Genomic DNA, 27174 nt, shown 5'->3' on the forward strand with positions numbered 1-27174 from the left:
TGAAGCACGGGACACTGAATACACGTGATGCTACAGGTGCTTTAATTAAAGTGACCCGCTCCCCTCCATTCTGGAGCACATGTATAGATGCCCAAAGTTCTTAAACAAATTTGAACCTTTTAACCCTTTCAAAAGAGGGGTGTTTGAATTTTTAAACCTATATGTTGCATAATCGTTTAAAATAAAGCTTAAAAATAAAGTGTTTTTATTTCAAAGATACTGAGATGCTAGTTTACTGCAAAACCATGCAGATGCATTATGAAAATTAGAAGTTAGTCAAAAAATAATTCAAAAACATTACTGTGTAAAAATGTACAAGTAGATCACCTAAAACTTTTTTCTTTACCTTGGTGATACCACCCATTAACTATATGATAAAGGCTTTTTACTTCTTATTACCACAAATCAGGTGAGTTTGCTTTCTAAAGACTCTCCCTTTTTGTGGATTTACTCCTGAGGTCACTGTAGGGCAGAGTTAAGATGGTCTGGATGCCCCATCTGTATCCACTATGAAGAGATTCAGAAGTTGGACCCCAATCTTCCAACTGCCAGGCTGGTACCTTAATTAAGCAAGTGTCCTTTCACTGTTGTGATTAATCAGAAAAATCAATTTCCTGAGAGCATTTCTGCTATTACACTTGTGGGCAAAGGCACAGGTAAACATTTAATAAAAGAACCAAAAGCCGCAAGTCTGTCACTACATGCTGAAAAATAAAAAATAAAGCATCCTAAAGTTTGGTTTTGGCTGACTAACTTATTCAAAGATGTCTAGTATCCATCTCCTTAGCTCTTGAACCAGAATAACACCTACATGTACCAATAACTGAATAAGGACAAAAGCAGCAACTTTTTACAGTGAGTTTTCGAACTATCATGTACATCAAAGGGCATATTATCAAAAAAATTCCATGTGATCTCAGATACAAGCCCCTCTCATCTAGTGATCTAGATGATACAATTACGTTTATTTTTGACATGTGTCTCAGTACCAAAAAGAGACACCATTCGAGGTGGGGAAAAAGCCTCTTTTCACTTCACATGATCTCACTGCAACAGGAACACCTCACAATAAAAGTGAGATTTTTCTATTCACCAGAGCATGGAAAGCATGGCTCAGAGACATCTAAGGAGAATTCTGAATTCAGTACGTTTGATCACACCAAAAAAGTAAGTTTTATTCTAACAACTTAACAGGCCAGCAGTCTCAATCATGTTTCCTTCTGATACTTCTCCAAAGTGGATGGTGTTTAAAAACACAGAATTTTTAATTTTCCATTTAAATTTTTGTCAGAGATATAGGAACTAGCATAAATGCCTGTAGTAATGAGCAGCAAAGAGAATTCGCTCACCTTCCATAAAGAGAGACAGAGTGATTTTGCTTCCACATTTTTTTATTTTTTTTTTAAACTTTCTTCAACATAGAGTGTCATAGTTATTAGGGGCTGGAAGGGACCTTACAGGTCATTGGGTACAGCCCCCCTGCACTCGGGCAGGGAGTTATTACTAATATGTTAAAGGAGAAATTATGATATGTATTTAAAGAAGAATCAGTAGTGAATTTTGTAGGAATTGGAACAGAAAAAATGTTGGCCAGTACTTTATATATGTAGAGCTAATACCAATATCACTTATTATATAAAATAATTAATATTTGTCATATTACTACACGGGGTCTGTACTAAAGTGAGAAGAGATTTCTTCTTCCTATTATTAGTTGCATCAAGGTAGCATCTCTATGGGTCTGAACACACCGCACATTTACATCTGTTTCCACAAGGAGTTGAAACTTAAAACATCCTACATAGGTAGGAAACAGAGAAGACAAGGGCATCACCACCATCCTGCCGCTGAATTGACTGAGAATTATTAGGTTAATAGCTCTGATGATCCTAAGAAGAGGATAGCAAAGCCCCATGGTCTGACCTGACAAATAATTCCTCCCTAATCCCAAATGTGTACATGTATATACTGGCTACCTTGCAAAGTTCCAGTTGGTTTCTACCACAATCAACAGCATTTTTATACTGATCTCAAAACCTAGGAGAACTGGATCATGAATGGTCAACAAAAGGCCAGTTATGCAAGGAGCAAGGCACCAGAAGCTCATTGTAAGGATTCAAAGAGGGTATAAGCAGTGAAAAAAAACAAATCAAGTCCCATCTGTTTACTAATACATTAAAACATGAAACATTAAATAGGAGCTTACTGATTGTCCTCTTCCAGCAGTCATACATTTAACCAACTGCTCTTCAACTGTCAATGGAAAGGCCTACTGGTGGACTGAACCCATGGGAGTCAAAAAAGGAGAGGAGAAAGGCTCTTTAAAAAGCCTTGCAGACAGACTTGACGAGAGAGAGAGGATGCCTGAAGCATTAACCTGTAAGAGAAGTTCACCCTCTGGCACGATTCCGTCAGCCAGTCCCAGAGTCCGTCCATTGTCGTGGCCTCCATTCCTTTCAGTTTCCCCTTTGGAGCTGTGATTCTTCAGGGCAACTGCAATGAAGCAAAGTAAAGGGACTTTAGTGCTGAAATAATGTTTACAAAAATCACTGCTGTGAATGTCAGATTCTTTTACTGAGAAGAATTCATTCAGAACTTTGCTGGGACTGCTCCATCACAGATGCCCGCACGGCTTGCCAGCTGCTTCCTGTACTATTAATGTTAAAAGCACGTATTTCCCCAACCTGCTCCTTTTTGTAAGTGGGCCTTGTGACGCGTCACACTTAGGATGTGTTTCATTTAAATCAGGGGTCAGGAGCATTTTTTGGCAGAGTGCCAAAAACCCCTGCAACCTCTACTTGTAAGATGTTGGTGTGCCAGGGGAAGATGGCGGGGGAGCCACAAGGGGCCTGACCCTTGTCATGGCAGCGCAGTCATGGCCCACCATCCACCCCAAGGTGCGCATGCCAAGTAAAATGCCCTTGCATGCCATGCTCTGGCACCTATGCTGGGGGTCTCCTACCCCTGATGTAGATCACAGTTTGCATTACTAGGAGTTAGACATTTTTGAGCAGTCTCACAGTAATGCTTACTATGACCTAAAAAGACTTTGTAAGTGCCAGAGCTGTTGAAGATTCAGGTGTGCTGCAGGGGCTGGGACTGACTAACAGCTGTTAGTCCTAGCCCGTCACAACACACTAAAGTTATTACCCTTGTGGAGCAGTTGGACACTAGCTTTATATGCGATAAGTAATATGCACTGGAGACGCTCCCCGCTGGAAAAAGTCCTAATTCTGCTACACTATAAAGGCACTCTGCTCAAAGCCTCGCATGACAGAATTTTAAGCCTAGCTAACATGCCCGAGGTGTAACAACTGCCAAGGCCCCAAGAATTTTCTAACAAAGCCACGAGCAAATGGTGGTGAGAACCACAGACTGTTACTAAAGACAAATGTTAAAGCAGTAATTACTTCATAGCCCATCTAACAGTTAACCTTAGAGTCAATCCTTGTAAAGTTTACTTTTGATTTTCAATGAGTTTATAAATTTAGAAACATTTCTCCTCTGACTGAAGCGCTCAGTTGAGGCTCCATGCCCAGCTCTGGTGCTAGTTTGTATACATGATGTACAGGACCCTTAAAACAATTAGAGGATGAGGCAAAAGCCAAGGCAGCAATTCATCACTATAAAACAGGCTCCCATGTACAGAGCTGTATGTGAACTCTTTCTGAATGCAAAATTACTTCTGTGGTCCAAACACTAACTCACTCCTTAGCACTGAAGATCCTCTCTTTCACTTTTGTATACTGCAATACCTGAATAGGAAAGCCCCTCAAGAGATATAAATTGGCGCAACTCCACTGAGATCAACAGAACCTAGCCAAATTACAACATGTAGAAACGTGACCTCTTGAGCATGAAAGATGTCATAAAAAACTAAGCTTCCTGGTTCAGAATACAGAAACACAACAGATTTAATTCATGGTACAGAGATTTTACTAATTAAGAAAAGTGGTGTGGATACATGATGCACTATGAACTAACTCGCTCAAATCCAAAGATACAACATGTAGCACTTTTACTATTTGAGAAAGTTACCAGTACACCGATACTTCGGTCCCATATTGGATTGGCACTGACATGAAGAATATTGAGAGCATCAGCAATTGGCTTTTTTATTTTTGTGATGTGGCTGATAATATGGCTGATAAATGCTGCATGCATGCATGCAGCCGCAACATGCACGCAGCCAGGAGCTTAGCCCAGCAGCGTGGAGGACAGCCACGTCCAGCCAAAAGTCTTTTGTGAGGGAAGGGGCAAGAAGAGAGGGAGGTACAGATTGAGGCCCCTGCAGTGAGGGAGAGAGTGGGAGTGGGGCTGGGGCAGAGGCAGGTGCTGCATAGCTGGGGCAGGGCGCAGGATGGAGTTGCAAGTGGCTTGACTGGGGGCAGGCGAGGGAGGGGAAGCTCCCCCACAGGGGGAGGGGAGAGTATGCCCCTCGATCGGTGCGCAGGGTGGGGTGGGCTATGGCTGCAGGCTGGGCTGCATCAGACTCTTCCTGACGGGGACCTGGACCGGGCTGCACTTCAGGCAGGCAGCGGCAGCACTGCTGGGAGTGGGAGTTGGGGGGCCTGCAGCCACCCTAAAATTCACCATAGTCCCACTCCCAGTGTCACCACCCACCCCAAGCACAGCCCACCCCAGCCCCTGCCAGGAAGAGCTCAGCACAGTCCTGGCCCCAGCCTGCAGCTGCAGCCCACCCAGCCCTGCATGCAGATGCCCCCCCATGCCCTCCCAGAGTACACGCAGCAGTTTGAGCCTCCCCCTGCCTTGCAAGCCCTGAACAAGCCATGGTTCCATCCAGTGCCCTGCCCCACCACAGCTGGGCAGCACCTGCCCCTGCCCCAACCCCAGCCCCACTCCCTCCCTCACCACAGGGGCTTTGATTTGCTCCCCCTTGCTCCTTCTCTTCCCCCACAACAGACTTACTAGCCAGACACCACTCTCCACACTGAGGGGCTGCATATCGGAATCGGATCAGTATCAGCCAATATGGCTCATTAAAAAAATCGGCCATCGGGCAAAAAATTCTCTATTGGTGCACCCCTAGAAGTTAGTAGGAAAAACGTCATAGAATCACAGAAAATGAGGGTTGGAGGGACTTCAGGAGGTCATCTAGTCCAGTGGTTCTTAACCTTTTGTTGTACCAGGACCCATCTGTAAACATCAATGGCCAGTCCCAACCCACTGACCCTCACTCCAGACCTGCTGTCCCCAGCCCTTAGGCCCAGCCTCCCAGTGTGGAGTAGGGGGTGGATGTGTAGGGGATGGGGATCTCCCAAGCAGCCCCTTGCAGACTGGAACTCTACCAGCCTGCAAGGGAAGACCCACGGTTTCCCACATTTTTCTCCTTTAAAGGAGAATCCATTTTTTAAGTTTGTTTGCAACCCTTTCATATATTCTTGTGATCCACAGGTTGAGAAATGCTGATTTAGTCCAATCCACTGCTCAAAGCAGGGCCATCCCTAACTAGAACATTCTAGCCAGGGCTTTGTCAAGCCAGGCTGTAAAAACCTCCAAAGATGGAGATCCCACCACCTCTCTGGGTAATCCATTCTAGCGCTTCACGATGTTTCTAGTGAAATCCAACCTAAACCTCCCTTGATGCAACTTGAGACCACTGCTCCTTCTTCTGTCATCTGCTACCACTGAGATCAGTCTAGCTGCATCCTCTTTAGAACCCCCTTTCAGTTCCCTCAGCATTACAGTTCCCTCATCATCTCCTCAGAAGTCATGTGCCCCAGCACCCTAACCATTTTTTGTTGCCCTCTGCTAGACTCTCTCCAACTTGTCCACATCCCATCTATAGTGAGGGGCGCATATGTGCGTGGTGTGTGCACTTACTTAGTTTCACCCCGAGATACCTTTCTGCTCAGCCTGAACAACCTCACTACTGCAGACAACCAGCTTGGGAAGACCTGTTTACATCGCTTCTCACCACAAAGTAAATTTACTACGGAGTAAAATTTGGGGCAAGTAACTCCATAGTAATCATGTTGTGCGCCCTCAGATCCAGTCAATTTTTCTTATTAAAAATTTAATTTTGAAGGGAACTATGCTGAAAAAAAAAAAACCACACTAATACTTTCTTCCTTTGCTACATTTGCTCTGTAAGATAGCCCAATTGTTTTATACGATATTACTCAGTCTAAGGATTAAAAAAAAAAAAAAAATCAAGACAAAAAAAACCATATACCACCCCCTTCTAGGAAAATAGAAGCAATTCCTGTAAAAATCGTGAAGATATTTAGCTTAGGCTGCTTCTTTCCCAGACCTGGGGAAGAGTATTCTGTGCCTAACATCTTCCCCAACTATACAACTGGTCCAATAAATGGCTTTCCCTTTGTCCCATACTCTGGAGGTCATAACTCACTGGTTGAAAACACTGCTGTATCACAGAGGTACTAATGACATGTGCCATTGTGCCTTCTGGGGAAGGCACCGCATAGAGACATTGATACTGCTGAGCTTTTTGGGTAGATCCAAGACTTTGGGCACAAGTTGCTTACCTATGACAACACAGTGTGCCTGTATTCGCTTGCTATAGCTAGCACAAATAAAAATAGTCATGAAGACCTGGCAACATGGGTTTCAGCATGAGTTAGCAACCAGGGTACAAGCTTTCTAGGGACTCTAGAGGGCTGGTAGTCTGGTTGTTGGCTTATACTAAAGCCTGCAATATCACTTCCTCACTGCCACTGACACCTTCTACAGCAAGATAGAATGGATCTGCTGGCACATGCTAGATCAGGGGTGGGCAAAATATGAACTGCGGGCTGGATCCAGCCCTCTAGGAAATTTCACCCAGCCAGCATGCTTTACTCCCACCTTCCTGCACAGGAGGGTCTGGGCCCAGCCCCGACCCTGGCCAGCGCACAGTTTCTGGGTGGGACTGCTGCTGCTGCCACTGTTGCAGCTGCCAGGGGACCTGCTCAGCTTCCCTGACCTCCAGCAGCAACTCCTCATGTCTCTGCTGCAGTGCTCACTCCAAGCAGCATGTACAGAAGCTGCAGCTGAGCAGCAGTGTGGAGAATGGGCTAGGCCTGGTGGGAGCAAGAAGCCCAGGGTCCATACCCAGTGGAGTAGCAGGAGTACAGAGTTCAGGTAGGCTGGGTTTTGGTAGGGTTTCTGGGGTGTGAGGGAAGGTGGACAGGTGTGGAGACCCCCCTACATTTCCCCGCCCATAGTGCACAGCCCCTGCCACCAGCAGCAGCAGGTGGCAGGCCCTTGGTGTGCACATGGCCCATGCAAGCACAGCCACTGGGCAGCATGTGGCTCCAGCCTGGGAGCTCCGTGTGGTGGCAAGAGGTGGAGGCAGGCCAGCCTGTCTTAACTGCATGGGGCTCACATGCAACTCCCAGGACTTGCGCGCCATAGTGGGGAAGCCCCACGCGATGGATTTGGCTGCCTTCCCTGCTCCCAGCCACCATGTGCAGATCCCAGGACCTTGCCGGAACTCTTCATACACCCCCTCCCCCCCGCCACAACCCTCTCACATATATATATACCCACACCCCCCTGACATACCCTACATCGCCCCACACACAATAAATGAGATTAAGACTTCATTTCTGAAGTATTATGCAATCACTTCTACATACACTATGCAAATACACATAAATCAGGACAAAAATATTTTTTGAAATAAAATTAAAATATGTTATAGTAGATTTTTGACTTTTAGTATATGACTTGTTTTTTTTCTAGTTCCAAAATAGCAACCCCCTCCCAAAAGAAGTACTTCCAGGGGCAAGGGGAGGGACTTCCAGTGGCAGAGGTCACGGGCTAGGGGGTGGAACTTCCGGTCCAAAGATGTCAACCTATGGGGCACCTGTCAAGGGGTGGGGCTACTGTTGCAGCCTTTGACAGCTCACCAAAACTCATTAACAGGCCCTCCGTACTTTTACTTGCTGCTAAGGCCTACCCTGTAATTCCTCTGCATCTTAGTTTCCCCACCTGTAAAACAGGGATAGCGATTTTCTCTTTCCCTTTGTCCACCTTTTTCAACTAAGTTATTAGCTCATTGGAGTAACTGCTTTGTTTCGTAGGGCTGCATGAGGTTTCTACTGCAGTACAACCTAAATCTCCACTGGAGACTCTTGGTCCTATCATAATAGCAATAATCATAAACATAGCTGGAATTAGAATCTGGAACAGTGGAAAGAAAGCATAATTAACTTATGGAAATTACTACAACCACTGGAGGTTATAGAGGCAGATAGCAGGGCTGTGCGAAATTTCACCGAATGTTTTGTTTTGAAGCTGTTTTGACTTGTTTCGAGCTCAAAACAGCAAAATTGAAACAAAATAAAAGACTTCAAAACAGCCTCAAAACTAAACCTTCGAAATGTTTTGAAAGTTTTGAAACGTTTTGGATTTCAAAGCTTGGCTTCCGTGCAGGGAAACAGAAAGTAAGGAAAGGGAGGGGGAAGAGGTGGGAAAGATTGCTCTGATATTGAGCTGGCCAGTAACTGTGATCCTTCCTTGAGGTCCCTTCCAATCCTAGTACTCTGGGGGAGGGATGGAAAAACACCTGCACCTTAACACACACACGTCATGAGTTTTGCTCCTCAGCAGCCTGTGGTGCAGTTTCCCAGAAACCCCTGCACTTATCTCCTTGAAAGCTGGCAGGCTTCATAGCCCCAGCACAGGCTACCATGCCTGCAGTTTTCACCCTGCTGTGCCTTAACACACACACGACACAAGTTTCGCTTGTCCTCAGCTTGAGGTGCAGTTTCCCAGAAACCCTTGCACCTATCTCCTTGAAACTTGGCAAGCTTTGTGGACTCATCTGGGGCTATCCTCCCTGCTGTTTTCATTTGAGTCAGGCAACAAATGACAAAGTTATAGGCAGTTTTGTGATTCCCCATTATAGCCTGTGGGCAAAATGTTGAAACAGCAAAATGGTTTTCACGAAATGAAATGGAACAGTGGTTTCAAAACTGAACAAAACTCAAAACGAATCACTGTCCCATCAAAACGGTGAAATGGAAGTATAAATGAAATGCTGCTGTTTCCCACAGCCCTAGCAGATAGTATACTCAAGTTCAAGAAGGACATGGAGGACAGATCCATTAATAGTTATTAAATAAAAAAATCTACTGAAATCCCTATAGAAATGAGGGCTAATGAGAAGGATAGTGTAGTAAGGAATGGATCACTCTAGATGTCCCCTATTTATATACCATATTTACTTGAATACAAGATGAGATTTTTTTCTCCTCCCAATTGGCAAGGCCGGAAAAACTACTGGTCTTATAATTACATAAGGAAACATCACTAAGTACATTGTTTACCATTAAACTGCTGCTAAAAGCAGTACTTGCTCAGCAATGGAAAGTGTCTGTGAAGTTGATTAAATACAGCCAACACTGAGCATGAATACAAAACACATGGCTAACACTGGAAAACATGAACCTACCACAAAAACAAGTTAGTACAGCCTATCTGAATGAGACGCATTAAGCGCAATCCCCATCACTGCCAACTCTTGGTAGCCTCCATCTGCCCCCTTCTGCCCCTTCTTCCCCCCATACCTCTTCTCCCCTACACACTTACCTGCTGGGTGGTGTCTGTGTCTTTGTGTGCATCTGTGTCTGTCCCATGGCGAGGGAGGGAATGGAGCAGAGGCAGGGGCTGGAGTAAATGGGGCTCTGGAGCAGGTCATGAGGTGCTCAAAGTTGCAGGCAGCTTGTCCTAAGGTACGGAGGGGGAGCTCCCCCTGCTGTGCACACCCCTAGGGGAGGTATGGGGGACATGAACCCCTGAGATTTGTGTGTGGGGTGGAGGCAGGCTGCCGTTGCCCCAGGAGCCATGTGACTAGAGGTGCATTGATACATCAGTCCAATATTGGATCAGCACCAATATAAAGAAAATTGACCATTGGAAATCAGCTTTTTTTGCCTGATGTAGTTGATAACATGGCCACTAAATGCCCAGTGCATGCGTGCAGCCACAGCGGAGCACATAGGTGGTGAGGAACAAAGCCTGGCAGCATGGAGAACTATATCAGCTGGTAAGTTTATTGTGGTGGAAAGGGAGGGGAAAAGAAAGGGGCATGGAAGGGGCAGATCGAGGTCCCCCATGGTGAGGGAGAGAGTGGGTCTGGGGCAGGCGCTGCCCACCCAGAGCACGGCAGAGCACAGGGCAGAGCCATGGTTCATCTGGGGGGCACAGAGATGGGGGGCAGCTCCTGCTGTTGCACACACCCCAGAAGGGCATGGGGGGGCATGTGTCCCCCAGATCTGCACAGGGCAGAGGGAGCTGCCACAATGGGCTAGGGCAGCACTGGGCTCTTCCCAGTCAGGAGGAGCTGGGCCAGACTACGCTGGGGGGTGGATGGTGGTGGGTTGCATGCAGCGGCAGGAGCTGCCCCCTCCCCCCCCCACCCTCCAGATGAGCCACAGCTCCATCCCACACCCCACCCTAATTTGGCTGGGCAGCACCTGCCACAGCCCCACTCCCTCCCTCACTGCAGGGGCCTTGATCTGCACCCCCCCCATGTCCCTTCCCTTCCCCCTCACCTTCCACTACAACAGACTTACCAGCCAGACACTGTTCTTCATGCTGCTGGGCTACATAACAGAAATCAGATCGGTATCAGCCGATATGCCTCCTTAAAAATTGGCTATTGGATATCAGCCCCAAAATTCTCTATCAGTGCACCCCTACACATGACATCATGTGCCTCCCACTGCCAGGCAGGGAGGGGACATGGCACAGCTAGCGCATAGCTCAAGGCAAAGGCAACAGGGCTCAGAGCTCCAACCCGCAGTAGCAGCCCACCTTCACCCCATGCACAAATCCGGGTGGCACATGCCCCCCACACCACCCCCAGGGTGCACGCAGCATTGGAAGCCCCCCAGCACCCCTAGACAAGCTATATAAATATAAAAAATTAACACGAACAAAGATTAATGCATTAACTGTGATTTACTGACAGCCTTAATTTTTATATATTAAATAAAATATATTATGTATAATATAACATAAGTAGCCATCATGTAAGATCTAGTGAAAAATAATCCATAGTTGAGATTCTACAAATATAAATGGTAATTTATTTGTTAAAAGATTCTATTTATTTGTTAAAAGAGTAGTAACTTGTCAACATCTGGCCAACACAGCTTTAAAACTACTAAAAATTCCAAGATCAAATTGTGCCATTAATTTTTAATGATTAAGCAGGGGAGGGGGGAGGCAGAAAAATGAGTTCTGATGAAACAGATGAAAGGTATGGCCCACGGTGTTCATAAAGACCCCTAGCTATTGCAGAAATACCAGGCAGTTCAACATGTCGGCAGCATTCATGTCCAATCCATGTAAACTTTTGCAATACACTGGTAAGTCAGGTACACCTCATCTGCTTCACAGCTGTCTCAACTCACAGACTGCCTCACTTTTGTGAGCATTCTGAGTAAATGTAGGAAATATGAATAATTAAAATTCTTTATTCCAATTTTCTTGAGTCCTTCCAGACTGCAATGCAAAAGGTGTAGGATAAAAATAGACAAGAATGACAGAGCAAGAGCTGAAAGGTTCACATATATGGAAGGTCTAGTTCTAACTGTTTCAATTTCCCCGGCCAATATTCTGCTGCAGAAATTTAAAGCACATATATACAGTGGCGGCATGACCTGTAAATAATGAACTTCAGTCACAATTCATGCTTTGAACTCTGCCCCCAAACCAGAGACACTAGGAACCCAGAATGTCACAGACTCTAAGACTAGCAGGGACTATTGATCATACACTGGCCCTCTGCACAACACAGGTCAGAAAATGCTGCCCCTTCATTCCTGCATCAAGTTAATCCATTAGTGCAGGACTAGAACGTGTCTTCTTAAATGACATCCAACTTTGATTTCAAAATTTCTAATGATGGAGGATACACCTTCACCCTTGAAAAGCTATTCCAATAGTTAATCATCTTCCCTGCACTTCAATAACAGACTCCAATAGCAGCAGCAAGCACTCAGAATTTTTGAAACTCAGGACAGTGATTCAGGATTTATGAGCTTAACTTCAGGTACCCACGTTTGCAAGTACTAGACATAAGCAAGTTATCAGCCAAAAAAAAGAGTGGAAGAGGCTATTTGCAACAAATATGTTTCACATCATTATCCTGAAGAGCATGTCTCTGACCTTGAGCAAACAATATGCTTCCAATAAAACTTTAAAGAACCCCAAACAAACCTAAAGACATCCTGCTCTTCGCTACAGAGGTCTTAGACCAGACCTCCTGTCTGTTTTTCTCTGTCTTAGTCTCTCTCTATAAATAGGCTTTTGCAATCCCTTGGGTCCCTAAATCAGCAGAACTGTCACACCAGATCAAGCCAACTGAGTGAAGACAAACTGGAGAACTGATAATGGCATTTTCCACATTGCAGCCTTCCTTTAGCCTAGCCTAAGTACCATCTATTGTTACTCTGTTAAAAGTAAGAAGGGAAACAAAGTTTATTACTTGAAGTACAGTGACCTTTCAAAGAAGCCACTAGACTACATATGCTCCAACTCAACTCAACAATATAGGACTACTGACTTGTTGCTAGCAGCTGGAGTTTTATTTTCTTTGTGGGAAGGGAACAGCATGCACTTGGACAAGAAACCTTGTATTTCTCTCCATTTTGGACTAACTGGGCACATCTACACATGTCCTAGACTGCATTTGGTGTGGCGCAGTCATTTAATACTTGCTTGAACAAGTACTAAAGGACTGCGCAGTACCCACCAGCACTGAGCAGTCCTGGTTATGCAGTTATTTTTATATGCTTTGTCGCTGTAGCAACAAGCTATGACAACCTAGCTTGTCTCTACAGCAACGTAGCACTGGTGTCACAGCTTGTGCCCACCGAAGCTATGTCGCCGTAGTGATGAACCAGATCGCCATAGCTCATTGCTACAGCAATATAAGTGTCTCGTGTAGACACACCCACTGATATTTTCAACCCACAAAGCAGAACCTGGAGATCATCCTGAAAATGCACAACATTTTGCAAATTCACCATCAACCATTTCAGATGAAAGAAAGCTTTTGTAGGCAACTAACAGCCACCTTACTGCAAAAAAGTCTTTTGTTGGGAGAAAAGGAACTCACAAACTCCCCCCTCCAGCATTTCTTCCACATAAAAAACTCTACCGACAATGAAAAAAGGGGAATTTCTCTCTCAGCAGAGAAAAGGAAGAAAGCTGTAGTGACCAAATCTGGTTTGGTGGATGGGAGGAATCATCCAAGGAGCCAAGTACTTCCCAGTTTAGCCACTTACCTCTAGTGCAAAGTGCAGCAGGTATTTTTTCCTGCCTCTGATGATTACGGAGTAGGATGCAACCTGATGCAAAGGGTGGATTATTCCTCTTCTGCCTACGATGAAGTTCTTAATACCATCTCTGAAGCACCTACTGCCAACCACTCTCAGAAACATGACAGAGGATTGTACGGACCTTGGATCTTCTAGCAGTTCTCATGCTGGGACGTTTTGTAGCAGGAAGTGGCCAGGTTGATCAGGTAATTAGAAAGACTCAGGTAGCAAGAAAAAGCCCCTCATCCCTACTCAGCCTGAAGAATTTGTTCTTGTGAGCAACACTGAGGACTAGCAGAGAGCTCCCCAAAGCCCAGTCACCAAGCAGTCACTTCAAAGATACTGCAGTTTGAAGCTCTGTTTGAACACAGCTAGCGTCAGGTAGGGGACAGGATATAACTTCCAGTTGACAGAGATGGTGAAGGCCCACATGACATAAGGGAAGTACTCTTCAAACATTGAATGGAGGGTAGAGTAATGGTGAAATGCAGCCTTAACCTCAAAAGACCCCTTTCTGTGCTTCCTCAGCTCAATGAACATGACATCTAAGAGAGAAGGGACATGACTGAACCCAAGGTAGAACCCAGGGGCCTCTTCTGAATAGTCTACAACTGACATTAAGAATTATTTCCCCTTTATGAAGGAAATTCACTCATCCCATGGAAGCCTATGTATGAACTAGAGTGCCTCAGCTGAAGTTTGCTGTTCAGATGACTAGCAACTCTTGCACTAATTCCAATAGAAGGAACCGCAAAGGTGGGTTATGGGTTTGTATCAGGATGCAGATCTCACCATCTACAGAGAGCTGCTCTTACATCTGCATAAGGTTCATTTCTTAACGATCCTGACCAGATTTAAATCCCTGACATCAGTTTTCCAGTTTTTCAGAAAACCGATTCTATTAACTTCTACTCCCAACTATCAGGAAACTGCTGTATGACTCAAATTCATAGAGCAAAAACCCAGGATGTGGTATTAAGACCCAGTTTAAAAAAGGCTCTACTCTCCAGTTTTGATAAAGGCAGCTCAGTTTAACTCGAGTGTGAATGTGTATATGGTGGGGTTTTAGCGCACACATTTTTAGTTCCAGAACTGTGCTACACAGACTCCAAGCTTGAAAAGCTATTTCACATGACAGCAAACTGATACTTCACTGGCTATCATATTTGCTGCTGAACTCCTGAACCTACAGGGCTTTAAAGACCTGAGAATTCTCTGTACCAAAAATCTGGTATTAACATTTTTGAGAGGATATCTTGCAGCCCCCTTGCTTACCCAACACTCCTCCCCCACCGCCAACAAGCCACCATATGTTCTAGCAGGCATATGATTTAGCCATTGTTTTAAAACGACAAAAATGAAAGCAAAAGGACCAGATCCTGAACTAACTTGGACGTTACATCTTAACATCTCCATGCCTCTAGATATACACCAACCTGAGAATAAACAGCATGGGCCTGGTGTCTTTATATTTTCGTCAAGATCAGACATGAATCATTCCTGTCCAGAGGGAGTATGAGTAGGGGAAAAGGATAACATATTCTGAACATAAACTACTGGCAAGGACTTTGGTACTTCAGATTACCTGCCTGAGCCAGTCCTACAGTGGCAATTCATGAGGATCTTTGTGAATGGTGCCTCTTGTTTCAAAATCATCAACAGCTCTGCTGCAGTGCTAACAATGGCATTGAATCAGCCTCTTGCCTGAAGCCAGAAATGAGCACAGAAAGTCAAAACTTTAACTTGTTATTGGCAAGCTTTCAAAGTATTTATTTCAAAGCACTATCACATCAGGAACCAGCTGCTTTGCATAAAGAAAATTCCCCTACGACCCCAACACCTAAGAATACAGAACTGGAGTGGGGCAGTGAGAATGAGACGGTCTACTAATACCATCATTTACATTGTGTTAGTACTTACAAGCTCCAACTGAAACTGAGCTCAGGGACATACTAGGAGATGACTCTTCATGACATTTGGGCTCTGCTGGGTGGGCTAGTTTCAAACAAGTGATTTTGAAATGGAAGGATCTTTAACTCAGCACAAAAATCTTGGGCTTCCTCTCCACCCTCCTACCCTCACTAACCCCAGCCCAAATAGACTAAACTAGGTAAAGCCATGGGTTTCTAAAGGTGGCCAAAACAAAACTTACTATGAGAAACAGAACTTTGCACTGGCCAACTGCTAAACCTCTAGCTGATTGAGGTGTTAACTCCAATAAAAAGCAAAATTGCTACCATTATGCTGAAGAATTGAAAGCAGTGATCAGATTTTCTGGGCATCCTGGCGAAGCCCAGCTGAGCTTAGTATTCTGCCCCTCATTTCTAACCAAGAAGGCTATCCAATTCCTATCTACATAGTTCAGGTAGGAAGGAAAGTTACAATGCTATTTTGAAAGGTACTGAATAAGAATGTGTAGGTAATAAGCAAATTCCATTTTAATATTTGTTTATTCTCAAGCACATATCATAGTATTTACGTATGTTTGTACACTGAACCAGTCACTGATGATTCAAAATGATTCTACTTCCCCAGAAAACTAATCTGCCAGACTCTTAAAATCATTATTATGTGGAAATAAAGATGCAAGACCTGACATTCCCAGTAATGGAACACTTGAAGTGTATGCAGATTATTAGTCCATACATATGAAAAACGACAAAATGAGAGGGAAATGAATTATATTTTATTAAGCCAATCAGTAAAGCTAACTCCTTTCTGGCTTTCTAAATCAGTTGCCTTTTGCACTGCTGTACCCCACAGCCTCCATTACCTAGCAGCCTATAATTATTTCCTCAAGAAAATATAAATTACATTCTCCTTGCTCATTCATAATTAACAGATTTTTTTTTTACCCATTGTTTTCAAATAGCCTCTGCATCTTTCAATGGGTTAGAATGAAGCTCTCTAGTGACATGAATTTAATTAAACACATGCATTATTAATCCCTTGTCTGAATGGTGTCTGTGTACATAACCAGGTTCTTTTAATGTGTATTTTGTAAATAATTAATAATCATATCTGAATTTATAATTAACTGCATTTATTAATGTAACAATGTTTAGGCCACATGTTACTCTATGATGTCATTTAGGAAACATGCATTTTAAATTGGGGTATTTACAAGTTGAGTGTCAAAAAGTACAGATCATGAATGAAACCTATGTAAAGCAGGAGTAAATATCATAAACATAACTAAACATATAATCAGGCTTTCCATCTGTTCTTTAAAGGTACAGTATTAAAAGTATGAATTGGTATGATTTATTCTATTTACCCTGGTAGCACCTAAGAGTCCCAATCATAGACCTAGACTCCTAGGTCTAGATGCTAGACTCCACAAAAACAGTAGGATCAGATCTGACATTTTGGCCAGGATTTAAAAGCAGATGGCAGGGTCGATTTGGACCTTACAGACTAACCAAAGTAGATATAAATTCCTTATTTCTATGCTTTTGAAAATCCAAGGCTTGGGCATAAAGAAAAGAGTGCACTGATTTTAGTTTCTGCAATTGAAGAACAGTACAGTGGGTGCATCTACATGTGCAATTAAGGTGACACACTAAACTCTGGAGCTCTTTGAGCCAGAGTGAACTGCTCCCACATACAGCATCTACACGTGCACTCAGGACAGCAGCAATTTGCACTGGAGTGAGGCAGCCCTAAGCTAGCAAGGGTTACGGGGTGTCAGCCCTGGGCTCTGGGTGGTGCTGGAGAGGCTGGTTGGGACATGAGGGTCAAGCAGGAGTCTGGCCCCCACACGGCTGGGCTGACCTGGCAGTATTTACACTTGTGGTTACCACTGACACATGTATTTGATCACATGTAATTAGTCCACTTCAAGGTAGTACTGTTCCCAACAGTACTGTCTTACAGCAGAGTTAGTTTACTGAGCCCTAATACCAGCATACATGTGGATAGTAATGCTTTGCTGCAGAGCTAATTAAGGAGATGGACAAGGTTCTTTAGGTAAAGCTGATATCTTTTATTAGACCAACTATAATAGTTGGAAAAATTCTTCTTTGCAAGCTTTCAGGTAATCCCTCTGCTTAAAAAAGGGTGTTTGTACCTGAAAGCTGCAAAGAATTTTTCTAACTATTTTAGTTGGTCTAATAAAAGATATCAGATTCACCCAAAGAACCTTGTCTGCCTATGCCCTTAGACCAACATAGCTACAATTAACACCACTGAGCTAATTAAACCTCACATATAAATGCACCATATAAAACTCAGGGTATGCTCGTGGTCCAAGGTGGAGACTTTTCACTCCAGTGAGAGGATGGATGACACTTGGTATCCCAAACAACTACCTCAAAGCCAGATGTGTATTAATCCTGATACAGAAGCTACCTGTTGATGCTACCTGCTATTTATGCAATTTTTCCTGAAGACTGTGAGTACAGACATACGATACCTTTACCTCAAGTAATTTGACTTGTCATGGGGAAAGGGTAGCAAGAACATGGCATACAGAGTTACACTAAGTCACTCTACCCTGAGTTAAATTTACTTTTCAGAAAGCAAGAATTAACTATGCACCAGTATAAGTTACACCATGGAACCACTTGTGTATCTACAGTTCTAATCAATAGATAACCATTTGCCAATGCAAACAGGCAATGACTGGCTCCCCTGCCACCTAGTGGTACTATAATAGTGCAAAGGGGCACTATAATAGGACCTAATGCAGAGAGCAGCCTCAAGAAAAATGTTCATCATTCATTTAGGACACTGACATAACTTCACTCTGGAGTAAAATATAAGGTAAATTACCATAGGGTAAAACTTCTGTGTGCCCACACTCAATAACAGTGAAAATCTCCCAGGGTAGCCTATATACAAATATGTATTAAACAATAGCTTGGTCATGGGGATGAACATAAATCCAAAATTATTTGTTAATTCAAAATACTATGTTTAATCAAAACTTCCACCTGACGACACTTCTGTGAAAATATCCAAGCAACTAGAATGGATCAAAAGGTTCAAGGTGGGAAAGCCACCCAGATTTCAGATCCTTATCCATGCATTTTCACATTTCCCTACCCCCACAATCCTTTTGCAGTCTATGGTGCCTCCTCATAGATAAATGGCTTACATATAGTTAAAAGAACCATTTCTTTGTTTGACAATACTACACTGGAGCACCGAAAGTAAATCCCCTTAGTGTGAAAGGGGAAACAGGGACGTATGATGATAAAGAAGACAGAGAAAGGGCTCCCATATCTTGCAGTTGCACACAATTTATGTACAAATAAAAATGCTCCTTCTGGGGCACAACCGCTAGATCAGGTCAGGGATGTTCAGTTTAGTTTCCCAGATGTGGAGTAGTCTGCCTGGAAGGTTTCCAAAGTCAGTCTCTTTGGGACAGCCCCACCTGGCAGACTGACTTCTCCAAGCCAGGGATTCCAGGATTCAAGAATTCTAGCTCCTGCATAGTCAATCACAGCAGGGCATCCAAAATAAAAAGAGTCTGAAATGAAACATTTTGTTTTGGTTCAAATACAATGTTTGGGTTCCTCCACAATAAATTGGTTTGGTTGTTTCAATGAGAGAAAACTGAAACTCTTTTGGGGTCATTCTGAAACAATATCTTCTTTAAGCACTTTTAGTTTGGCCAGGGAACCAAGCAGCAGGTTATATACATAGCCCTAATCACAATACAGATTACTGGTCACTTCTAAAAATACCACAGACAACATCTAAACACTTTTTAGGCATGTAAATACTTTTTCAAGTTTGATCCCTAGAAACCAAAATTTCATATGAAATACAAGGAGGTCAGGCTCCTAAATTACTTTGAGCTCCCAGCTTTTCATAGCTTCCAGTTTTAACATACCAAGAAAGGGGTTCTCTATCTCCCAGACTCCATCCAAAAAGCTCACATATTTAAAAATAAAAAGTTGCAAGTTGTTAAAAATTAACTGCAACTCTGACGTACCTGACCCCTCAAAACTTCAAAGGGGGTTAATTGGTTTTAGATTTTGCAAAATCAAACATTTTGCTACATGTGAAATATACTGATATAACTCTGCCAATTAAGTGTTTACGTTTAAACACTATATACCATATACGATTCTTTACACAGGGAGTTGTACTGGTGTAACCACAATAGTATAAATTACCTAAAAATGACAAGCTCTTTGCCTTCTGCCTTACTTCCTCTACAGCCTTAAGTACATTTCTGACCTGAAGCATGAGTATGTCCATTGAAGCCAACGCAGAACCGAACTACCACCACCATTTCTTGGTATGTTAAAACTGGAAGGTATGAAAAGCTGGGAGCTCAAAGTAATTTAGGAGCCTGACCTCCTTGCATTTCATATGAAATTTTGGTTTCTAGGGATCAAACTTGAAAAAGTATTTACACGCCTAAAAAGTGTTTAGATGTTAGCTTGATTAATTGAGTGGATCATAAGAATAAGTACAAGTAGTTCATAAGTTCAAGTATTTTAATATCTGTCTAACAAATTGTTTAGTGAGCAGTTTGACTTATGCATGAATAACTAATGCTAAATATAATTTTAGGAAACATAAGTACTAACATAGAAAGAAAACTATTCCGGAGTCGGCTTGACCCAACTGGAAAGAGGAAAATGCCCTTGTGATGATTCCCATCGCAAGAGATAATTATAACTAACAGAAAAAATTACGTTATGACTAATCTCATTGCACGCGCAACTAAGCATATGTAGAAGGAACCAAATAAATATGGAAGTAAAGAATTCCTCTGGGTAGCTCTCGGTCCTTAAGACGGGAGTCTACCCTTCTGCAGAAGCAATAAATTTTCTACTGGCACTCCTGTGTCTCTTGACTTATATTATCACGGACAGTGCCCACGACGCAAGACCAAGCTGTCCTTTCCCGTTTGGGCAGCTAACTCAGGTTTTGCTGACAAGTACTGTGTCCAGTTCTGGGCACCACACTTCAAAAAAGACATAGAGAATCTTGAAAGGATCCAGAGAAGGGCCACAAGAATTATTAAGGGCCTGGAGGACAAACTTTATGAGGAAAGACTAATGGACTTGGGACTGTTCAGCCTGGGGAAGAGAAGATTAAGGGGATGGACTTGGTGGCCATCTATAGGTATGTAAGGGGTGAATATCGGGAGCTGGGAGAAAAACTGTTCACTAGGGTGCCTCAGAGCAAGGAGCAATAGTTATAAACTATTACAGGATGGCTTCAGGTTGGATGTAAGGAAGAACTGCTTTATGGTAAGGGTGACCAAAATCTGAAACCAACTTCCCAAGGAGGTGGTGCAGTCCCCAACTTCGGAAGTCTTCAAGAGGAGACTGGACAGACACCTTGCTGGAATAATTTGATTTCAGCAGTATTCCTGCCCAAAGCAGGGAGGTTAGACTCAATGAACTTTCAAGGTCCCTTCCAGCCCTTAATTTCTTATTTCTGTGATCTAAAGATTTGCAGTAATGTTACAGATTCCAACCATCAATGAATACATACTTTCTAATGCTAATAATAGTCAAGCAAAAGAGAATTCTTTGTAATAATTTTTAAAAAATCCTCTCCAATTTTCATCTATTTTTCTAATAGACTCTTACTGAAAAACTTAACTTATTAGCACTCAAAATAGGAAGGCATTGGGCAAGAACCCCTTTTAGTTCCCATGCACTGTCCACACAGATATCCAATTAGAGGACTGGTTGTACATTATAAGGGACATGAGATGAGCCTCACATACGCCTGGTCAGAGACTGCAGGGGTTCTCTGTAAACTTAAAAACTTTCATGCTTTGGAGTTCCAAAATTTGTAGTCATCCCAGTTTTCAAGTCTGTAGCAAAGTGAAGTATATTCTCTATTACAGGATATGGACAGCCTCTGTGAATCAAGGGATGCTTCAGGAGAAAAATACACACTCAGCTGATACCAGTGTTCCTATATGTCAGGCTTCAAAATTTGAAAACATAGTTAGATGTAACATAATAACAATAAAAGAAGAGAGGTAGTATAATTTTAGCAAGTCTCTCTGCATAAACTAAATGGAGCACAACCTGGTATAGTCAAGGCATTTTAAATACCAGGCAATAAAATTACTGTCTCAAAATACTATTTGGTAGGCCTGTGCAAAGCAGCAAGTGTTTGCTTCAGATTCGGAGGGACAGTGATTCAATTCAGTGATTCAAATCACTGTCCCAATCAATTTGGCCAATTCAGATCCAGAGATTCGGCACCAATTCAGAGATTCAGCCATAGATTAAACAGGCAGCAGTCCTCAACCATGCTAGATGCAGCTTCCTCCAGCTGATAAGTCTGTTGTGGTGGGCAGAGTGGGGAAGGAAGGAATGTGGTGGGGAGGGGGATAGATCAAGGCCTCCACAGTGAGGGAGGGATTGGGGCTGGGACAAGCTACCGAGCCAGGGTGGGGAGGCATGGGAGTCGGGGAGGGGGGCTCCAGTCTGGGAGCTGCTCTTCCGGTGGCTCCAGTGGCAGCTCTTGCTGCTTGTCCGGGACAGCACGGGAGTGGGCATGTGCCCCTGGATCTGCGTGGAGCGGGCTGCACTCCAGACAGGTGGCAGAAGGCCCTGGGAGCGGGGGCTACGCCCTCCCACTGCTCACCCAGCCAGGGCAGGAAGGCACATGACAGTGCCACTGCGCTGCCTTGGACAAGCAGCGTGCAGTGACAAAAGCCGCTCCAGCTACCCCGCACCTCCTGGACAAGCCATGGCTTTGCCCCATTGTGCCCCAGCTGGGCGAGCAGCAGCAGGCGGATGCATGTACCCAGATCAGGGCGGAGCCAGTGGCAGGGGTTATAGGGAATTTTAGGGTGGCTGCAGCCTCCCCATAACCCCTGCTACACTGCACTCTGCGGGGCGGGCAGAGCCAGCGGCGAGTGGCTGGGGCTGGCCTCCTAGGCCAGCCCGACCTGCACAGATCCAGAGGCACACGCCTGCTCCCATGCCCTCCCGGACAGGCGGCAACAGTGCCAGAGGAGCACTTTTAAAAAAAATCATTCCTTGCTTGCTTCATTTTAATGCTATATGCTGGGAATCCTTAACTTTCCTTTCCAGAAGTATGATTTTTTTTTTTTATTAGGAAAAGAGAAAAAAATAAATGTTCTTCCCATCTCATTGATGGCTTTTTTACCCAAGTCTTAAGAAATTAAACATAGTAATTGGGCTACATGGTGAAAAATAATCCCAGAGATCCCGTGTAAGATTTGGGCAGGGGGCTGGACTCGATGATCTCCCGAGGTCCCTTCCAGCCCTAATATCTATGAAATCTATGAAAAAACCCCTGTGATATTTATTTTTAAAATGCGTGAAACACTAATTGTTTTGCTTCCCAGGAAGTTATTTTCATGCGAATATCCTGCCCAGAAATAGGCATCAAACTTCCCATATTGTAATATACTCCAAATCATTCAAAACAATATAAAGTATAAATTGAACACTATCTTGTTGCTATATGAGGATAGACCAAACACGACTTATTTAGAGACAAATGGTTATGAAGTCAAACTCAGAGCAGAATGTCTTTTCCAAACACCAGGTTATTCAACAGAAGTGCTCAAAGGATTCATTTGAACTTCTGAGGTTCCAGCAGCTCCCTTTGAAATTCCCACAGCCAGATTTCCAGAAGAACATCACCAAATGTACTTAGCTGTTTTTGAGTTTGGGGGGATGGGATGAGGTGAGGGGATCCAGTCATGAATTTGGTACCTAAGTGGAGGCTGGGCACTTTTTAAAGTCTTGTTACAAGTTTGGATTTAAACTGAATTGTGTTTATTGTCCAACACAGTTAAATCTTTCTTGATGCTCTTCTATAGCAGCTACAGTAATAGTGAAATGCTGTCTGGTTAGTTTGAAAAATTGTGTATACCACTTAATTTACTCTTAAATATTCAGTTTGGGAACAACAGAAGTAACGTGAACTAATACATCAGTCAGATGTATCTAGGAAGTTTTCTGGTTATTAGAAGAACTGCACCCATATGAAAAAATAAACAAAGTCCTACCTACTATAAATTTAGAGCTTTGACATGTCTTATAAACTCAAAAGGACAAATTCATTATGCTTTAAATAATTATTTGCAGGATTCCCACTTTCTAAACACATCTACTTTTAAAAAAAAAACACTCTGACTATTGTGCAACAGGTGGCAACAATGGCTGAAAGGCATCCCTTTCTGTTCTTGTAGGCAACTGGTTTAATTTCAACCTAGCTTCCTTACTTGGTGATTTAGCCATTAAGGGATAATGTCTTAGAGGAAGCTAGATCCAAAGGAAGTAGGCCAGTCAACGGGAGCCAAGTTAGTGGTGTACAAACCTACTCCAGAAAGAGACCTTATGAAAGGCAAATACTTGACAACAGAGCAATAAAGGGAAATAAAACAAGAAAAAACAGGTAGATTTTACTTCCTCATGATCCCTGGCTGGAGGTGTTACTGCAGGAGGGAACAATTTGACCTCTCTCCGGGCCACTCGTATAGATTTTGATGCGAGATTGCTTGAATAAAAGCCAAGGCCCTGATTTAACATTCAATAAGTATTAAGCACATGTGTAAGTGCTTTACTGACCTGGAGCAGAATACAGTACAAATGTCTTAAGAGGTGATCATCTACCCCAGTCGCCTTTCTGCATAGTCTAATTGGCAGTAGGCATAATAAAAGTCTATTCCACCCACCATCAGAATAACGGGATTTATCATTAAATGACTAAATTGCAAATAACTGATACAGGTTACAGACAACTCTTTCAAAGTGCTCCTAAAGCATATTCATATGAGTGAATTTCATAAGGCATTTCACTGAAACCTGAACGATACAGAAGTATGATAAGGCCCATCAATTAATTTGCCCAATTAGTGATTGAAGGGTGCCAAGTAACATACATGCTTCACAACCAAAGGACATCCACAAGTAATTTATTTGACTGTAATATAGGTCGTAGAATATATATGTAATTTATCAAACTATTTGGGTGAAAAAAAGCAAACTTACTACTTAAAAACAAATAGATACAACAACAGGCTTAGAGGCTCCCACAAATGAATCTCAGAAGAAGAAATATTTGGCTGGGGGGGAAGGGGGAAGAGGCAGAAGAGACTGCAGTCCTTCCATAAACAAGCAAAGTTTACTGAGCCTGCTGTGCAGAGGGCGTGTGGTGTCAAGTGAAAGAATGGGAAAGGATTACACGGTGAACTGTATGCCATGCACAGTAAGACTAATCTGTCAGCACTCATTTGGACTTATAACTGTACAGAACTCAACACTTCAGCACTAGGCAGCTTGAAAACAGGACTGACATTATTAAAAGGAGGATCTGAGCTGGCAAAACACAGATAAACATTTAGTTTTTCATTTGCTGGTGGGCAAAGAAGGCTAGTGGCTAGGTAACTCTGAAGTGCCAGAAAACTGCTCTGTTGGTCAGTCACAGACAGCGTGACCAGTGCAGGCAACAACCAACGGTAACAAAGGTTAGTCAAGGCCTTCTAGCTGAGCATGACTTGCATGTAGGAAGGGGAGGAAAAAGAGGAACGTCAGTCTCTTGAGGTCAAATTCTTTACTGCAAGAGAAGGTTGTGGATGAGATCAACACACCTCCCACAGGAAAGCAACAAATGCAGTGACTCTAAAGTCACAGTATTGAATGAGAGATACAACTTGCCCCATTGTGGAAGGTAAGGAGTGACAGTTTTGCTGGCCATCAATGTCAAGGTCCTCCAGAACTCCAGAGAAGTCACACAGATGCGTGGTAGCTTGCAGGGCAGATATGTATTAATCTGGCATGCTGTGCCACCTGCGTTTACCTGCCCTAATATAGCTACAGTAGCCCACAACAAAGCTTGAGGAACCATTTCCTCTGGTTAGCAGACTCTACCCACAGCAGCTCACTCCAAGGGGTTAAGCCTGACACTGGTCTCATTTACATCCTTGCACTGACTTTTAGCTAGAGGTTGGCTCCTTATCCCAAGTTCTGAGCCTACCAACCAGACACCCTAGCTTAATCAAGGGTGGGAAATTCCCATCTCCTCCATTGAACCAACATAGGGAACAACTCTTGGAAAGGACCTAAAGAAACTTCCTCCTCAGTCACCTTCCATAGGCCATGTGCATCATGACACCATAACAGACCAGTGGGATTCAACTCCCTTTCCTTGTCAAATGCCCGTCTCTTCTTATAAGTGGCCCCTCAAGTTCCACAATGATGGTTTAATACTGAACTCCACACTCTTTAAAAGGACAACAAATATTCAAGGCAATGGGACCAAAATCTACCCAAGCCTGCATGCACGCAGCCCCAGTAAAACCCATGAAATTGTACAGGTGTCACCAAGGGACAAAAAAGATGCAAAGGTCACAGGTGAGAGATGCTGGAAATGCAGAGAGCTATGATGGATCCCTGGGCACTGGCAGGAACAGGGAGTGAAGCTTGTGAAGTGTTAAAGTAGCAAATGGTTATTTGGAGAAAGATTTTCCAGAGAGTTGGACTTCTCTGGGGTTCTTCTTTTGAAAAGCAAAGCTGGATAGAGAGGGATGTAGGTTAAAATTATATAGGGTCTAACCCTGTGCCATTTCACTGGAAACCAGAACAGGCCTTAACACACACACATCCATTTTTATGCTTTTCCCTTAGGTTAAAAGGGGAGAGAATCAGGAACTTGCTTGTCTTTTACTTTGATACTTCAAATATGCAAGTATTTGGTGGTGGGAAACTGCAATTCAGCTACAGTCCTTAAGTACAGCCTTTGGCAGCCCTTCCATTTTGCTATCCTGGATTCCGCATCAAGGTGGTGATGCTGGGATCTAGGTCAATACAGGGTTCTCAAGCAGATCAACTGAGAAACCTTGTGATGGGGTTGGGGATGAAAAGTTGACCCTAAAAAATCTCCCACCCCATCTCATTCCTGCTAAGAAGTTATCTTGGCAGCCTTTCAAGCCTATTTGTATTTCTGCTTCCCCACTGAGGTTTACTGCTGAAACCATTTCAGGGGGTAGCAGCGTTTTCCAGCAAGCAGAAAGGATTTTGCTTTATTTAAAAGTTTTCCCTCACCTTGTTGCAAACCAGGCTGCACCTGTCTAAAGAGAGAAAAAGACAGCGAGGTGTCAGACCATTTTGCTGAGAAAGATAGCAACATCCCTTTTCAAGAGTGCCTGTTCTGTGCTAACTGCTAATCAGATACCAGTTCCCAAGCTGCCAGGTTTGATTACAGTGTCAGCTGATTGATGACCTGTCAAGTTCCGGGACAGACCAGAAAACTTTTATATCAGCACCACTTTGAGTTCATGGGACCGGAGGAACTAGAACTACAGGAACTTCAAGAAGAGCAGCACCAGGGCAAGAAGAGAGTGATCAACTTTTGTTTTAAATTGCTTTAATCTGAAATAATTTCATGATCCTGAATGCCCTGGACTACTGAACCTGATGCAAGTAAATCTGAAATTCAGGAGGACTCTGCACAAACAGCCCTTTTGAAAATTGGCATCTTTGGCTGCATGTCAAATGGGAAGTCTTATTTAAACAGTTTTATAGGTTTTACACATTGCTCCATTATGTGTTCTTCCTGCTGAAAGGAGAAAAGGACAACACATGACTCTTTGCTGCTAGAGCAGCGAGACAGGCAAAAGAGGCTGCTTGTACTCCCTGAGCCCTTTTCACCAGCTCACTCAGCAGCTCTATCTAAAGTTTACTTAAGAGAAATGGGCAAACCAATTATGTCTTATAAGCTTTCTTGGTGCAGCGGTTCCCGCTCTCCATTCTACTCACGCAATGGGCCCACTACTCATTCAGTCTCCTTCTAATGCTTCAGCTAATTTTCCACACAAAGAGAGAAAGTGGGGGGTAGGGTGGGAGAGGAGAGCCAACATCCAGCCAAAATAAATGAGTTTATTGTTGTGAAAACTCAGAGAAGGGGGAGG

At 43.4% G+C, this 27174-nt stretch overlaps 1 protein-coding gene across 1 annotated transcript in view; it reads right to left on the reverse strand.

Moving 5' to 3' along the window:
* Nucleotides 1-27174, reverse strand: part of LOC109322463 (aryl hydrocarbon receptor-like) — a 76282-nt gene that overhangs the window by 38434 nt on the left and 10674 nt on the right. The window contains exon 2 of the mRNA XM_019553517.1: nucleotides 2378-2493. Within this exon, the coding sequence (XP_019409062.1) occupies nucleotides 2378-2493 (116 nt within the window). The remainder of the gene's footprint in view (nucleotides 1-2377; nucleotides 2494-27174) is intronic.

This window comes from Crocodylus porosus, unplaced genomic scaffold (assembly GCF_001723895.1).
Source record: "Crocodylus porosus isolate Cpor-Errol unplaced genomic scaffold, CroPor_comp1, whole genome shotgun sequence".
In the NCBI taxonomy this organism is placed as follows: Eukaryota; Metazoa; Chordata; order Crocodylia; family Crocodylidae; genus Crocodylus; species Crocodylus porosus.